We start from the raw sequence: 15,602 nt of genomic DNA on the forward strand, positions 1-15,602 counted from the left end.
ACAGATGAGATCTGTCATAGATAATACTTTTATCAAAGGAAAGGGTCTGTCAATGGAGGCAGTAATGTGCCTACGTAAATTCCTAAACGTTTGTTCAAAAAGGGTACAAAGATAGTTTCTATTCTTTCTCTCTTGTGTTTGACTCATGAGCAGAGAAATGAAGGACTATACCAAGAGAATTTTGGAGACATAGTCCAGGATGCATGTGTATGGATAATTCCAACTGTTTTGTATTCTCTTTACGTGGCAAATGTTTGAAGGAGTCGAAGAATATGATGGGAACCTCCAAATGCTAAAAAACAAAAGTAAGCATCGTCGTACTTTGAGCCCGTGTAACCCGTAACGTGGGTGAAACATCCAGCTAAATGAAAAGAGTTGCATGCAGACTCCCAGGATGGTGGTAGTATGTGTGTGAAGCAAAACCGAGAGGGAGTAGTGTTTTGTAGGATATGTAGCCATGTTGCCATGTCTAGGACTATTCAATGTTATCGTCTACTGGCCTTGAAGGAACTGGAACTGAGATATTTCCCTATCTGCACAAGGCAAACTATACTGTAGTACTAACGCAAGAAGATTAGCGACTTTTTTGCAAAACCCTGCCCTATCGATGTCAGTCCGTGCTGTAACTAACTTGCATGCCCCATATGGTCGTTTGGTTGCTGATTTCTCATGTTTTGTTTTATCTAGAATGAGGCTATTATGTTAAACTAAAGTAGATGGAGATTAGAGACATAGAATAATGAGCTTTCTAACATAATCTCATGAAAAGGGATGCCATTTGTCAGACTTCAAGGGAAAACGCTATGTCTTCTGCTGCTTTTATAAGGGCAAGCTTGATGTCAATTTAATAAATGAACTGGTGGTTCCAACAAGATGGTCCATTTCGTATCTTCATGCCAAAATCAATATCTGTCAAAACCAGACAAGAACTGTTGTCTTCTTCTTACCTGGAAAAGGTGACACAAATTTGAAGCGCAAATGAAAGATGATGAAAAAAAAAAAATAAAAAAAAAGTAATGTTACATAGCAAATTTGAAAACTATAGGATGACAATCTTTTTCAAACCGCATCTTAAAACAACTTATCACATCATACACGCGCTTATCTACAACGAAACCTATACCCAATCCAGAGATGCATATGAAACATTTTCCTACAAATAGCCTACTAGTACTAGGTCCTATATTTGTTCTTGCCACAGATTTTGCTTTAACCCGATTCTCGCTGACTGGAAGTGCTAAGAAGTTGGCCCGCAAAACTACAAACTCGTCTCCATCAACTAGTTATGTCCCATCGTATAACCCACGGACGTACAGATCAAGCTGGATACAAGAATGGGAGGAGTCAAAGGGAAAATGAGCATTATTTATTCAGAAAAGCTGGTCTTTTTTAATAGATGCTTAAGCAAAGTGGTTTTTAAAATATTTTACGCAGTGAGCAAACACCCACAGCCTCTGCACGGCCTTTTTCCATAGAGGGAATTGATAGCATTATGAAGAAGCAGAAGCACATACTGAGCATAAATATATAGATTTACAGATAATGATACACGGTTCGATTTGCTTTTAAAACTCTCTGGTCTCTTTGCAATTTTAAAATCCTGCATGTAATGTGCATTTTCGCATTTTCTTCACCAACTTTTTCATTGGCTCACGAAATTGAAGAAAGAAAAAAAAAAGAATAGCTAAATAAATTAATCAAAGGAGACCCCCCTGCTTACAAGACCCACGTATCAACAACAATGTTCACAAGTTCCCTCAGACAGAAATCGGTGCGTGCTGTTTTCGCCGCAAAAAGGTTCAACTCGTCTCACAGCCACCACGTTGAGAAGAAACCAATTGAAATCACCTTTGCCAAGATATTCGCCGTGGGATCTCTAGTCGGAGGATGGCTTCTCTACAAGAACAAGGACAAAACAGAAACGCCTCTTTTCAAATCTGGTCTTTTTGATCAAGAGTTGAATGGTCAACGTGATCATTTAAGAGAGGAAGGATACGAAAGTCGTTACAAGATGGGTTTCATCAAAGCTTTTATTGCTGATAATGGTGGATCGGGGTTTGGAAATTCAGCTTATAGAAGAGGAAGTGGAGAAGATGTTTCAAGTACGAATTTGATTGCTGCCCATTCGCCTTGGGGCCCACAATTTGGTGCCGGTATCAAATTAGACAAAGTGGGAGAAAGGAGGGAGAGAATAGAAAGGTTTGCTCCTCTTAAATAGGTGGTGCTTTTAATAAACGATGACATTTATTTATTATCCAGTCGACAATATTACCTGAGTGGAATTCGCCTCTTGTGGTAAAAATGAAAGTGATTAAGTAGAACGAGTAAGGTTGGGTTATGTCACTATAATCATGCACAGTCTTGCTTCCTTCCCTTTTCTAAACCCTATAGAACAATAAGCCTATTGAAATCTAAGCCAAGTAACTCAAAAAGAACACCCTTTGGGATAGATACTTGATAGAAATTTGACTGCTGAATTAACAGATTTACTCTTACTTACTTGTAACTTTTTGTATGTCGGTTTGATTTAATTCACACCTTGATACGGTCAGTTTAGCACAATTTAAACTAGCTCATCTCTGCCAATGATGGCGCAACTGTCGCCAACTAAGCAACATTAGAACCCTCTAATCTTTAACCTAGCAAAGTCCAATGGTAGCTCTCGTATTTCGCATCACGTAAAAAGCAAAAACAGATACAAAGAGAAAATCACACGTGCGTATCTAAAAAATGGTGCCAAAAATAACCGCAAACAATTATTACAACAGCAACCTACCAACCACAACGACCACGATGGCGAAGAAGGTAAACAGCGAACCAATCATGTCTAAATTGGCTGATGAGTCAAATAGCATTGAGTCGGCTATTGTTGACGACAACGACAATGACGACTTTTATACCTCGTCAAATGGAAGCACGTCTCTGTTTAGTGAGTCACCCCAATTGATGCGTAGCGACTCATCGACTGCAATCCCGTTTTTGGATCTATCTAAGCTAGTTTTTGCTAGAGACTTTGATTTTGGGCTAGATTTGAATGGAGTCAGCAACTCAACAAAGAGGAGGATAAATAGCGTGAAGAAGAAGACGAAGGAGAAGTTTAACATATACAACAAGAAAGGCAATATCGAGTTGGACAAGTTGCAAGACATTTTGAACCAAAGATTGGCCAAGTTTGATGAAAGAATCCACAAGAACCTTACGAGTTCATCGACTGAAAAGTTGTTTTACGCTGTCAGTGTATTTATTATTGCCTGTGCTGGATTCACAATTGGTAAATATCCAGAATACTTTCCCCATTTTCACACTGCAATCTTTGTTGTGTTGATGCCAATTAGATTCTACACTTATTTCAAGCAGTCGTTTCAGTACTACTTGGCTGACTTGTGCTATTATGTGAATTTGTTATTGATGTTGTTCATTTGGGCCTTTCCACAATCACCAACATTGTTTGTATCGGTATTTTCATTGTCATTGGGCACTTTGTCATGGGCGGTAATCACTTGGAGGAACTCATTGGTGCTTCATTCGGTGGAGAAAACCACCTCTTCTTTTATCCATATTATGCCTCCAGTCACGATGTTTGTCATGGTCCACGAACTAAGTCCGGAATATGTTCAAGAACGATACCCTGGAATCGCCGCCATCGATAGCTGGAACTTTATCACCAGTCTTGTTGTTACGTCGGTATATTACACAATTTGGCAAGTTTGTTACCACTACTTTATCACAATAAAACGCAAAGCGGAAATCGAAAAGGGTAAGGTCACCTCTTTTTCATATTTGAAAAAGAAAAATAGGTCAACGCCATTGGGAAAGTTTGTCAATGGTTTGCCCTACTTGTGGATGCAAACTCTTGCGTTTACGTTGATTCAATTTGGATACCAGCTACTCACGATGTTGCCTTGCCCCATTTGGTTCAGGTACAAGCATGCGTGTGGTGCTTTTGTCACATTTATATTTATTTGGGCAAGCTACAATGGAGCTACGTGGTACATTGATGTGTTTGGAAAGAGGCTAGAAAAGGAGGTTGAAAAGTTAAAGAGAGAAGTTGGAAAGTTACAGCAAGAAAACCATCAGTTGCTGCTTTCGCCCTTGAACCAGCCCCAGGCCGGAGAAGATGTCAAGCCTTATGACTTGGATGGTGAATTAAAGGAGAATTCAATAAGCTGAAGGTGATACTGTAGGTTGATTTTACATAGAGATGTTTTTTAATTTAGTTTGGTCAAATCGATTATTACTGCCTTTGTAGTGACTTTAATGTCGCACGATAAATGCGACATTAAAAAGCGAGTTGAAAATGTTCACACATCTGAAAATTTTTTGCACCAGAACAACATCCACATTAAGCAAATGTTCAGGTCCCTAAGTAGGTGCTTCGGTACCACCTCCCAGCTTCTCAAGCAATCAGGCGGATCCAAAGCGGAAAAACATCTAGACTATCTCAAACACTACTACAATCCAGAATTATTAGAGAGTATCAAAATTTCAGAGTCGGTAGTGGACCCCAAGGACTATTTGAATTTACAATTACAAGGCCGCGAAGGTAAATCAAAGGTTGCTCCAGGCTCATCATTTGACTACTCAACAACAGACCCTGAGTGGAACGAGCCTATCTTATACCCCAACCAGGGTTTGGGTCGTACACCATACCCGGAAATCCCCCAAGTGCACTCACCAGACCGTGGTGACTTAAGAATACGTTTCAGCAATGCTCCAAGAGCTCCAAATGACTCACCACAATCAAGCACAGCTGTGAAAAATTCGAGTCAGATTGCAAGGGAATTGAGCCAACTAACGGGGCTAGATGAAAAGTACATACGAAACTTGTACATCAGACCATTGGTGATGAAGCGTGTGTCTTTAAAGACAGCAAAGGGTAATATTGCCAATTTCTTTGTCATGTCAGTGGCTGGAGATAAAAACGGTATGTTGGGAATAGGTATCGGAAAGTCGAGAGATGGTATCCGTACTGCAGCCACCAAGGCGCACTGGAACGCAGTGAAAAATTTGACCCCAATAAAGAGATACGACAACAGAACTATTTTAGGTTCCTTTGAGCTCAAGTACCATGCGACAAAGTTGAAATTCAAGTCTGCCCCAATCGGGTTTGGATTGAGATGTAATAGAAATATTTTTGAAATATGTCAAGCTGCAGGTATCAAGGACCTTAGAGGAAAAGTGCACAAATCTAGGAACCCGGTATTAGTTGCACAAGGTTTTTTCAAAGCCTTGACACAGCAGAAGTCGATCGAGGAGTTGGCTTTGAATAGAGGTAAAAAGGTTGTTGAATTGAGAAAGGTGTATTACTCTAGTGATTAGAATGTAAATAGTCGTTCATATAATGAGATCTTGAAATTTTATTATTTTTGTTTTTTTTTTTTTACTTTTCCTGTGTTTTGTTATCGTGTCAAAGCCATCCAATTCAACTCAACATCATCCTTTTTATCAGCAATGGTCGTAGACACAACATACTATGACCTTTTAAGCATCGAAACAACAGCGACATCCCTTGAAATAAAAAAAGCCTACAGAAAGGCAGCTATCAGGTTGCACCCTGATAAAAACCCCGATGACCCAACTGCTGCGGCGAAATTCCAAGAAGTAGGACAAGCATATCAAGTTTTGAGCGATGAGCAATTGCGTCGTAAATACGACAAGTATGGTATACAAGAATCTATACCTCTGGAAGGGTTCGAAGATCCGGCTGAGTTCTTTTCGATGATATTTGGTGGCGAGGCATTTAAAGATTGGATTGGTGAATTAACATTACTACTGGAGTTATCAAAATCCGCTGAGTTGTCTGAAACGGAGGAAAAGAATGGAAAGGAGGCTGAGAATAGCAAAGATGATAAAGAAGAAAATGGAGAGAACGAACAAGAAGAAAACGAATCAGGCGGTCCGACTAAAAAACAGAAACAGTTATCACATGCTCCTCATGAAGGTAACGAACAGACAACAGAGGAAGAAGAAAAACGCAAGAAAGAAGAATTGGAAAAGTTTGAAGAGGAATGCCGTGTTAAAAAACTTGAAGCCAGAGCAGAGCTAGCTAAGAAACTTGTCGATAGGTTGTCGTTGCTTACAGAGACTGATATGAAAGACGATGTTGTCGAATCTTTTAAAGCAAAGATGAAGTATGAAGCTGAGTCATTGAAGATGGAAAGTTTTGGCTTGGAAATATTACATACTATGGGCTATGTATACAAAAGCAAGGCCAAAATTTTTTTGAAAAACCAGACATTCTTTGGTTGGGGTGGGTTATGGCTGTCTATTAAGGAAAAAGGTGGTGTCGTGAAGGACACATTTAGGACAGTTTCAGCCGCGTTGGATGCTCAAAGAACAATGGAAGAATATGCTCAGATGCAGCAGGATAATGAATACCATGCAAATAAGGAAAAGGAGGAAGAAGAAGCAAAGCTACATGCTGAAAAGGAAATGGAAAAGCTAGAAGAAGAGTTGGAGGAAGTACAGAGGCAGAAAGAGGGTGAGTCAAACGAGCAAAATTCGAAGGTTGACGATAAATCAAAGGATGAATCATCAAAGAACGATCACACACCAAACCCTGATGATAAGAATGTGGTTGATGAGAAGAAGGAATCACAGGTTGAACCGCCTAGCCACACTCCCGAGGAATTGGCAGAAATGGAAAAATATTTACTAGCCAAAGTTCTTGCTGCTGCTTGGAACGGGTCAAAATTTGAAATACAGGGCACTTTAAGAGCGGTCTGTGATACTGTATTGGAGGATGAGGATTTGTCAGTGAGTGAAAGAGTAAACAGAGCTAAAGCGTTGAAATTAATGGGTGAGGTTTTCGCTACAGTAACGAGAACAGAACAGGAAGATGAAGAGGCACGGGTGTTTGAGGAGCTTGTTGCAGAAGCTAGTAAAAAGAGGGAGAAGAAGAAGAGACCAAAGAATGTATAGTATATAGTGAGATGTTTTCATTTAATGAAGAATATGATTAAATGTAGTACCAAATCTCTTTGTGGGTTTTAACTTTTCACGCAGATTGTGGAAAACAAAAATATTTTTCCATCTGGGGTTTGACATGGGATGAGCTTCATGGACAAATTAAATATTAGTAAATGTCGTGGGTTGGACCCCTCAACTCAATCTAACTATTCTGACTTTAAAGTCAACGATACCACCCTCGACTTGGCGGTATCATTTGAAAATAGGGCTATCGAAGGGGTAGTCTTATACAACTTATTCAACAAAACAGGTACTGACCAACTTGTCCTTGACACGAATGTCCTTAGAATTAAGGATGTCAAAGTGAATGATTCGCCTGCTGCTTTCGAATTAGAGATGGCCAAACCAGTGGTGGGATCAGCATTGCATATATCTATACCTAGAGAGTCCACCATAAAAATAGAGATTTCATTCGAAACTACAGAGGAATGTACAGCCATCAAGTTTATGATGGGTGACACAGGTCCATTCGTATTCTCCCAGTGCCAGGCAATTCACGCACGTAGCTTGTTCCCGTGCTTTGACACCCCTGCAGTGAAATCCCCCTTCAAATTTTTTGCAAAGTCTCCCGCAAGAGTAACAATGTCGGGAAGGCCAATAGTCAGCAAAATACCTGATGTGTACCTGTTTGATCAGCCTATTCCGATTCCCTCATACCTTGTATCGTTAACTTCGGGAAATTTACATAAAGCACCAATTGGACCAAGGTCAGACATATATAGTGAACCCACAAATTTGAAACAATGTCAGTGGGAATTTGAAAAGGATATGGAAAATTATATTCAGATTGCGGAAGCGTTGGTCTTTGATTATGAATGGGAACGATTTGATGCATTAGTTTTACCTTCTTCTTTCCCCTATGGTGGTATGGAAATTCCAAACATGACACAATTGACGCCTACCTTGGTGTGCGGAGATCGCTCTCAAACCACTGTCATGGCGCATGAATTGGCTCACTCTTGGTCAGGAAACTTGGTGACAAATTGCTCATGGGAACATTTTTGGCTTAATGAAGGTTGGACGGTTTATTTAGAACGAAGAATTTTGGGTGCTATTGCCGCTAAGGAAGCCAGATCGCAAGGGAAAAGCGAGGATGAGTCAAGAGCTTATGGTGAGCAGGCCAGGCAGTTCGATATGTTATCCGGCTGGAACTCTTTGGTTGAAACCTGTGATTCGTTTGATCCACAATATACCAAATTAGTCATTGATTTGAAAGGAAAGGATCCAGATGATTCATTTTCAAGGATCCCATATGAGAAAGGGTTCTTCTTTTTGTATCTTTTGGAAAAGAAACTAGGGGGCGTTGAACACTTTGACCCATTCATCAAGTTTTACTTTAAGAAATTTAGATACAAGTCGTTGGATACGGCTGATTTTGTGGAAACATTGTACGAATTTTTTTCTCCTTTGGGTAAGAAAGATGTGCTTGACAGTATTGATTGGAACAAGCAACTATTTTCCTCTGGTGTTCCTGATGAACCAGTTTTAGATACGTCCTTAGCTGATGAGGTCTACGAGTACGGAAGAAAATGGGTTGATTTTGTTCAAAAGGGGGACTTTTCCTTAATTCCATTTAGTGATGCTGATACATCTTCTTTTCTGATAGAGCAAAACATATTCTTTTTGGAGTACTTGCTGGAAAAGTTTAAATCAATAGAAGTGCCTCCTGAACTTGTAAAGAAGTTACCTTCGGTTTATCCAAAGTATGCAAGGAGTCAAAACGGAGAATTTATCACCACTTGGAATGACATTTTAATACGTAATGGTAATTACAATGCCGAAGATGAAGTGGTGAAGAGGTTTGCTAACTGGTTGGGTCATACGGGAAGAATGAAATATGCCCGTCCGGGGTATTTGCTTTTGAAGAACGGGGTGAGTAGCGAATTTGCAATTTCTCAGTTTAAAAAGCACGAATCATTTTACCACCCAATCTGCAGAGCCATGATTGAAAAGGATTTAGGATTAGCGTAAATATTTAGTACACTTTCTATACACCGATATCTTTCTTAAACTTGTCCAATCTTTTTTGATGGTCTTGAATAAACTTGATGACTTTCTTTCTATTTTCTCTAAGAATGTCGTTTCCAGTGACATCAATGCCATCCAACTTGACCAACTCTTTCAATAACATCTCGTCGTAGTACTTGAATTTATTTTCAAGCTCGTCCTTGGATAAAGTTTGGTAGTTTTCAATATACTTGTCAATTTCTGGTACATACTCCAGTTCAACGTAGTCCAAGATTTCCTGAATCTCCTTATTGGCCCTTTGCGCTCTACTCAATTTCTTCTTTCCACTCTTTTTCTTGTGTTTCTTTTCACTTGAACCATGGTCCTCATTCGAACTGGAACCAATCACTTTTCCCAAGAGGATCAATGTGGTTACTGAAATTAATGTTAACGATACGGTTACCGGGTTTACATTGAGATTTTTAAAGTCATTCAACACGCTGTCAAAAGTTAAGTCATGGGTATGGTGTTCAAACACATCAGTCAATTGATCCCAATTTGCTGTAAGTTTAGACTTTGCCAACTCCACGTAATGTTGGAGTTCCTCAGCCGTAGTTGGAATCTGTTTTTTCAATTCATCCATGGTAGGTTTTATACAATCGCTTTTTTCTTATTCACACGATCGTTCACAACAGGTAAGGAATAGCTGTCAATAGGATTGTCGAAGTGTGATAGATCGAAATAGGCAAATGAAATTGACATTTTTTTTTTGTTCGTTTTTCTTGTTGTTTTTATTTTATTTTTTTTTTTTCCGTTGTAATATTTTTCCACAGACTACTTTTTTAGGTTGCTTTTGCAATCAATAGCAAAAACAACTCTCCAGGAGACGCTTCTAAGACCTGGACTTGAAAGAGGTATATCAGTGGGTTGAAGGATTTTGGAATAAGTATTTTAGTTATATGTATACCTAATTTTAGCTTAATTGTATGTGAAAGTTGACTTTCCTCCAAAGAAAAAAGTTTGCTGTGATTCTACTTGAAAATGTGGAGAATACTTTTATGAACATAACTTTTTGTATGTAATAGGAAACACTGATTAAAAAAGCTAAAAAGAATTATGCGACCAAAACTCTTATTACACTTAGGGCTGTATCTGTATTTCAATACTGTATCTTCAATTGGATGCAGTGCCAAAAACCATTTGAATCGATAGCATGTGAAAAAGGGTTTGTGGGTGCAAATTGGAACGGCGTTCACGCTACCAACCTGCATATTGACAAAACGCACATAACATTGTTGTGAAAAAAAAGTAAAAGATGAGCTCTTCTTTGTTCAATCAAGTCAATGTCTTTTGCATTTGGATTCACCAATGAAGATCTCAGCGACGATGATCTTAATGGAAATAACACTAAGATAGAGACGACTCAAACATCCCAAAATGAGAGTGCTTTAGACACATTTCAGGTACGCCCCGAACACCAACCACAGGCTCATTCCCTAAATCAGATCCTCAGGACGTTGGAAAATGTTCGACTCACACTCGATAACTACACCACCCCAAATGGCCATATAGTCTACAGAAGGGAGCTTTTTGATGTCAAGCATCAGATCATGATGGAGGATAAGGATGTACTGAGCAAATTAAGCGAATTACTAATCGAACGTAACGACGCAGACGTTCAAAGCAACGTTTACGAAGGAGGATTCAAAAGCTGGGAGTGCTCATATGATGCAGTAGATGAGATACATGAGATTATTGATAAAAATCGTTTCCCTGTGTTTAGCCTGTCAATATTGGAGTTAGGATGTGGAACCGCTTTACCTAGTAGTTTTATTTTAAAACAAAAGTTTGAGGACCGTAACCAGCAAGCAATGAGCATCGTTTTGTCCGACTTCAATTATGATGTTCTCAGGTTAGTAACTGTACCCAATATGTTGATCAATTGGGCCTCAACGCTTCCAGTGGAAGAATTGCATCGATTAACTACTGACGATGTCAATTGTCGATTTGAAAATAACGAGGTACTTGTCACAGAAGCCCTCATCAATGAATTTGGAAGGCAGTTGCAGACACTCAATGTCCTGCTTATACTAGTTTCAGGATCATGGGGTAGGGAATTCAACAACGTTGTCAAAGGCAACAAAATTGATTTCATTATCAGCTCAGAGACCATCTACTCGACTACGACATTGCCAGTGGTGGCCGAGTCTATAAAAGACATACTCGAAAAAGCAGGTACCGAGCACGGACTTGCCCTAATAGCAGCAAAGAATATCTACTTTGGCGTTGGTGGATCAGTGATTGAATTTTTGACATATTTCAACTCGATTAAAGACTCCCATTTCAAAGTTGAACTGAAGGAAATTGTTGATTCACTGCTAAGGAGGTCGTTGATTAGCATTGGGTACGACGGGTAAGCACACAACTTGAAGACCAATTGAAATTAGTTTAAATAGTTTAGGATGTGCATGAATATGACCTGATTTTTTCTATACTTTAGGCGACACACATACACGACTTTAAGATTGTCTTGCAACTTACTCAAACGGTGTAATCTGCGCCAATGTAAGAGCCTTTTACAGTACTACCTTGCACTGTGTAGCTCGATATAGATAAAGAAACGTACTGGCAAGTGACAACGCTGGTGCTGGGGAGTAGCACTTACCAACAACACATCCTCTATACATCACAACCAGATAGTAATACCCACATCTAGATAGTAATACCCACACTATTCTACAAACACATCATCGACCCCTATAGCTATCGCTTGCATTGCATGTTTCCCTTTACTATACTGGCTCACTACTCCTGCACCAATTTTTCATCCAATCAAATAAGGTGAGAATTTTTTTACACCTTTGTAAATAAGGAGCGAAAAAATAAAAAAAAAAAAAAATTATTAAAATTCCCACATCGTTAAAAATTGTCACTTACGTTACACACCAAAGTACTTACTACCCACCACCACATCCATAACCATGCTCGCCAGATCATTACAAAGACAAGCCATTAGGTTCAACAGCACAGTCGCAAAGTCGGCACCAAGAACCTTGTCCAATGCCTACATTGGTAACTTAGAATCTAGATGGACGACCTTACCAAAGGAAGACCAACAAACCATCATAGAGGAATTGAAAACTAGAATGGAGTTGCCATGGAAAGAGTTGTCCCCTGCTGAGAAGAAAGCCGCTTATTACATTTCCTTTGGCGAATGGGGACCAAGAAGACCGTTATATGCTCCTGGGGAGAAGTCACAAATCTTCTGGATTGTCACCGGTTGTGTCGTGGGATCAATCGCTTTGTTTGCCGGTATCAAGTCATTGGCCAAAAAACCTCCAGCATCTTTGAACAGAGAATGGCAAGAGAAGTCGGACGAGTACTTGAAATCAAAGAACGCCAATCCATTCTCAGGTTACTCACAAATCCAATAAATCTATTCACTTCCCAGTTTGGCGATATAATCATTGTCGAAAAGAAAAACCAAAAACGCACACTTGCCTCCAGAGCCCTCTTTCTCTCTCTCCATTGGGGTATATTTATGTCATTAATCATAATAAACGATTAAAACGAGAAATGTTTGTAAAACCTCTATTAAAAATACAAACTATAAAACCTAAATGTTACTCTGCTCTAACTGTTTGATCTGCTTGCACAATTGGTTTCGGGAAAGTTCCTGTTGTCTTAGCACATAATTCAAGTGGTTGATGTACTCGACTGATTTGTTCAAAATTGTAGACTTATTTGGCTTTGTTTCTTTAACCTTGATGGAACTAATCAAGTCGTTCAAGTCACTCGAGTTGATGTTGTTTTTCTGTTGCAACGTTTGAACTGCACTTAATTGAGGGTTTAGCAATGAAGGAGGAACGATTATTCCCAATTCCTTTATTCTCTCTTTAATCAAATCACGTCTTCTTCGTTCAACGGCATTGTGAAATTCTCGGCGCCTTTTCAACTTTTCTTCTTTAGAAAGCTGTTTGGTGGGCACTGATACATCGCGCTTAGAATTGGGGACAGACGTGCTTAATGTCGAGGACTGCGAGGGCAAAGGCGATAACGAATTCCATTTCTCCTGAGTTGTTGTGTGATTGGGAATCGACGTACTCATATTCTGAGCTGGGACATTCAAGTTTAGATTATTGACCCGACTATTGTACTGCGGTGGCGAGTTCAAATAGGATCCACTATTGAAATCAGGCGAAACATATGACACTGGGTCTAGTTGGGGCGACAAGTAGGAGCCTGTCTGAGGAATATTGCTTCCTTGCCCATAAGTTGGTCCACTAATACTTCCGTGTCTCGACAAGTCGGGACTATAGATGTCTGCCGAATTGGCATCAAACGTGTCCTCAGCAATTGAACGCAAGGAGTTGAAATGGTTTCCCGATCGGTTTGGTGGCGAAAAGTATTGAGGATTGAGAAATGTGCTTTCGTCATAGTTGTTGCCTGGTGATATTAACTCATCCAAGTTAGCTGAATTAGTAACAAATGGTTGCGTGCTTTGTAACTGCGGCGAAAACTGCTGTGGCGATAAGTTCTCTTGGTTGGATCCGTATTGCGAAACATTCAATTGCGGGCCCAAAATTGCTTGCGAGAATGCCACATCATCTAAAAATGGCTCACTTGTGAAAGAGCCAGGGTTGGATCCTGAAAATGTGTCTGAATTCATTCTTTGGTGGCCCGGTTGCTGCTGGTTACTAATTGGATTCTGCGACTGTGATTGCAGACCTTGCTGATTGTATGAGAATCCCATAGGACTCAAGTAGTCGCTGCCCGACAATTGGGTATTTGAATTAAAGCCAGACCCAGGAGTGTTTGTGTTGACGTTGCTTCCACTGCTAAAGTAATTTCCCGAGGCATCGTTCTTGTAGTTGTTTTCGTCGTAATTATTGGTCAAGTCTAAGGAATAGTCTTGTTGTTGTCTGCCTTCACTAAGTGGATCAAAGTCCAAATTAAGCGATTGTGGGTTGTCCAAGCGCTCATTATCAAGCGTTGTGTAAACAAAGTTGTTGTTGAATCCCTCGTTGGTTTTATCCTCCGAAGTGGGGATCTCGGAAGGGCTATCCTTTAAAAATTCTTCCATAGCTGAATGATGCCAGACGTGATGGTGATCGATTTGCTATGAGTATGAAAAAGTAGCGTAGTATTCAGGATTTGCCTTGGTTTCAAATGAGATAGAAATATATCAAACGGATTCAGATAAAGGGATACAAAAGGTTGTGGTTTTCTTTTTGTTTTGTTTAAAGTTTTGTTTAAGTTTTGGTTTATTTTTCTTCTTTAATTAGATTTTTGCCCTTCCATTTCACTCTTTGCCACAGTATGTCAGCCGATACAGAGAACGTGTTTAGACAACTGTTCCGTAACTGGAACGTGAGGTCTACACAGCCAGGTAACAGTAGCAACCGACCCGTGCTACTGGAGTGGACAGATTACTTTAAATCGGGCGCAAACGACATCTACAACAGATTACCCACATCCATTCAAGATGCTACCAACAGTAATCCCAACAACAACGCACAAGAACCTTCATGGTTTAAATTGTCCAGACTCGAGCGTCTAGTTGGATTTAGTTGCTGTCTTGGAGCTTCGATTTTATGCTTTATCTTGTGCTTTTTCATGTTTCCGGTATTGGCATTGCGACCAAGGAAGTTTGGGTTGCTTTGGACTGGTGGCTCTGTTTTATTCCTTGTCTCATTTGGTGTTTTGCAAGGTCCCCATAGCTATGTGAGACATTTGGTGTCTCGTGATCGAATAGTGTTTACTACCGTGTTCTTCTCCTCGATACTTTTGACCCTATATTCAAGTGTTGTGATCAAGAGTAGCTTGCTTACGATATTTACGAGCATTATCGAGATTTTAGCAGTGGCTTATTATACCGTAAGTTACTTCCCCTTTGGTGCTACAACGCTAACGTTTTTTACAAGTTATATAGTTGGCTACCTTGGTGGTTTAATAGGAGGAATTTTGTAAATTAAAATACACACACAAATCTACTTACAACTTTTCATTTTCTTCTTTTTCCAATTCCTTTTTCAATTCGTTGTAATATTCCTCTAATTTTGGAAAGTTTGTTTCTTCTGCTGGCCATCCTACAATCAACCCAGTCTTGTCGTCCCTCTTGGGGATCAAATGGAAGTGCACATGGTCAACAACTTGGTGTGCGATTCTTCCGTTGTTTTGTAAGACATTGTACCCTTCACCGTCTGGGGTGTTATTTTCATCCAACTTCAATACATGGGCCAATCTCTTGACGACAGGCAAAAGGTCACTTAAATAATCATCGGGAATGTTGTGGAGTTTTGCACCATGATGTTTAGGGATAATCAATACATGGCCCTTGGCGGTTGGCTGAATGTCCAAGAAGGAGTATGTCTTGGCAGTCTCAATCAACTTGAAGGATGGAATTTCTCCTTTTATAATTTTGCAAAAGATACAAGAAGCGTTTGAGGACATTTGGATAGTAATTGGTGATTCGATAAAGTTGGAGCAAAGGGGTGCACACTTTTTCAGCTTTCTCACTACCCCCGCTCGACTTATTTCTCAACTGCGCTACCACACTGAAAGAAAGCTAAAAGAACACGACAGCTTTGCTGCCTGAGATATTACGGATTGGATAGAGTTTAGCATCTAGAAGCGCCCCTCTTGGGAGAGATAGCACACCTGTCCTGTAACCCATTTACTCTCCC

General features: G+C 39.8%; 10 protein-coding genes across 10 annotated transcripts; 7 read left to right on the forward strand and 3 right to left on the reverse strand. All coding sequences in view use genetic code 12, as the record gives it.

The window, feature by feature from the left end:
- Positions 1-1,741: 1,741 nt before the first annotated feature.
- CANMA_002132 (uncharacterized protein) lies at positions 1,742-2,218 on the forward strand (the record flags this gene model as incomplete). Its single annotated transcript, XM_051814167.1, has 1 exon — positions 1,742-2,218. The coding sequence occupies one exon, from the start codon at positions 1,742-1,744 to the stop codon at positions 2,216-2,218; it is 477 nt and encodes a 158-aa protein (XP_051672208.1).
- A 575-nt stretch (positions 2,219-2,793) lies between these two features.
- CANMA_002133 (glycerophosphocholine acyltransferase) lies at positions 2,794-4,170 on the forward strand (the record flags this gene model as incomplete). Its single annotated transcript, XM_051814168.1, has 1 exon — positions 2,794-4,170. The coding sequence occupies one exon, from the start codon at positions 2,794-2,796 to the stop codon at positions 4,168-4,170; it is 1,377 nt and encodes a 458-aa protein (XP_051672209.1).
- A 180-nt stretch (positions 4,171-4,350) lies between these two features.
- CANMA_002134 (mitochondrial 37S ribosomal protein uS5m) lies at positions 4,351-5,319 on the forward strand (the record flags this gene model as incomplete). Its single annotated transcript, XM_051814169.1, has 1 exon — positions 4,351-5,319. The coding sequence occupies one exon, from the start codon at positions 4,351-4,353 to the stop codon at positions 5,317-5,319; it is 969 nt and encodes a 322-aa protein (XP_051672210.1).
- Positions 5,320-5,451: 132 nt separating this feature from the next.
- DJP1 (Djp1p) lies at positions 5,452-6,921 on the forward strand (the record flags this gene model as incomplete). The annotated part of the gene is made up of 1 exon (XM_051814170.1): positions 5,452-6,921. The coding sequence occupies one exon, from the start codon at positions 5,452-5,454 to the stop codon at positions 6,919-6,921; it is 1,470 nt and encodes a 489-aa protein (XP_051672211.1).
- Positions 6,922-7,050: 129 nt separating this feature from the next.
- LKH1 (bifunctional aminopeptidase/epoxide hydrolase) lies at positions 7,051-8,940 on the forward strand (the record flags this gene model as incomplete). Its single annotated transcript, XM_051814171.1, has 1 exon — positions 7,051-8,940. One exon carries the CDS (start codon positions 7,051-7,053, stop codon positions 8,938-8,940), a length of 1,890 nt encoding a protein of 629 aa, XP_051672212.1.
- Positions 8,941-8,956: 16 nt separating this feature from the next.
- SNL1 (Snl1p) lies at positions 8,957-9,559 on the reverse strand (the record flags this gene model as incomplete). Its single annotated transcript, XM_051814173.1, has 1 exon — positions 8,957-9,559. One exon carries the CDS (start codon positions 9,557-9,559, stop codon positions 8,957-8,959), a length of 603 nt encoding a protein of 200 aa, XP_051672213.1.
- Positions 9,560-10,259: 700 nt separating this feature from the next.
- COX5 (cytochrome c oxidase subunit Va) lies at positions 10,260-12,350 on the forward strand (the record flags this gene model as incomplete). The annotated part of the gene is made up of 2 exons (XM_051814174.1): positions 10,260-11,329; positions 11,933-12,350. The coding sequence occupies 2 exons, from the start codon at positions 10,260-10,262 to the stop codon at positions 12,348-12,350; spliced, it is 1,488 nt and encodes a 495-aa protein (XP_051672214.1).
- A 182-nt stretch (positions 12,351-12,532) lies between these two features.
- Positions 12,533-13,999, reverse strand: RTG3 (Rtg3p; the record flags this gene model as incomplete). The annotated part of the gene is made up of 1 exon (XM_051814175.1): positions 12,533-13,999. One exon carries the CDS (start codon positions 13,997-13,999, stop codon positions 12,533-12,535), a length of 1,467 nt encoding a protein of 488 aa, XP_051672215.1.
- Positions 14,000-14,235: 236 nt separating this feature from the next.
- On the forward strand, positions 14,236-14,886 carry SFT2 (Sft2p; the record flags this gene model as incomplete). Its single annotated transcript, XM_051814176.1, has 1 exon — positions 14,236-14,886. One exon carries the CDS (start codon positions 14,236-14,238, stop codon positions 14,884-14,886), a length of 651 nt encoding a protein of 216 aa, XP_051672216.1.
- Positions 14,887-14,910: 24 nt separating this feature from the next.
- Positions 14,911-15,369, reverse strand: HNT1 (adenosine 5'-monophosphoramidase; the record flags this gene model as incomplete). The annotated part of the gene is made up of 1 exon (XM_051814177.1): positions 14,911-15,369. The coding sequence occupies one exon, from the start codon at positions 15,367-15,369 to the stop codon at positions 14,911-14,913; it is 459 nt and encodes a 152-aa protein (XP_051672217.1).
- Between the last annotated feature and the right edge of the window lie 233 nt (positions 15,370-15,602).

The sequence above is a fragment of the Candida margitis genome (genome assembly GCF_024628925.1).
Source record: "Candida margitis strain CBS 14175 chromosome Unknown scaffold2, whole genome shotgun sequence".
Classification (NCBI taxonomy): Eukaryota; Fungi; Ascomycota; class Pichiomycetes; order Serinales; family Debaryomycetaceae; genus Lodderomyces; species Lodderomyces margitis.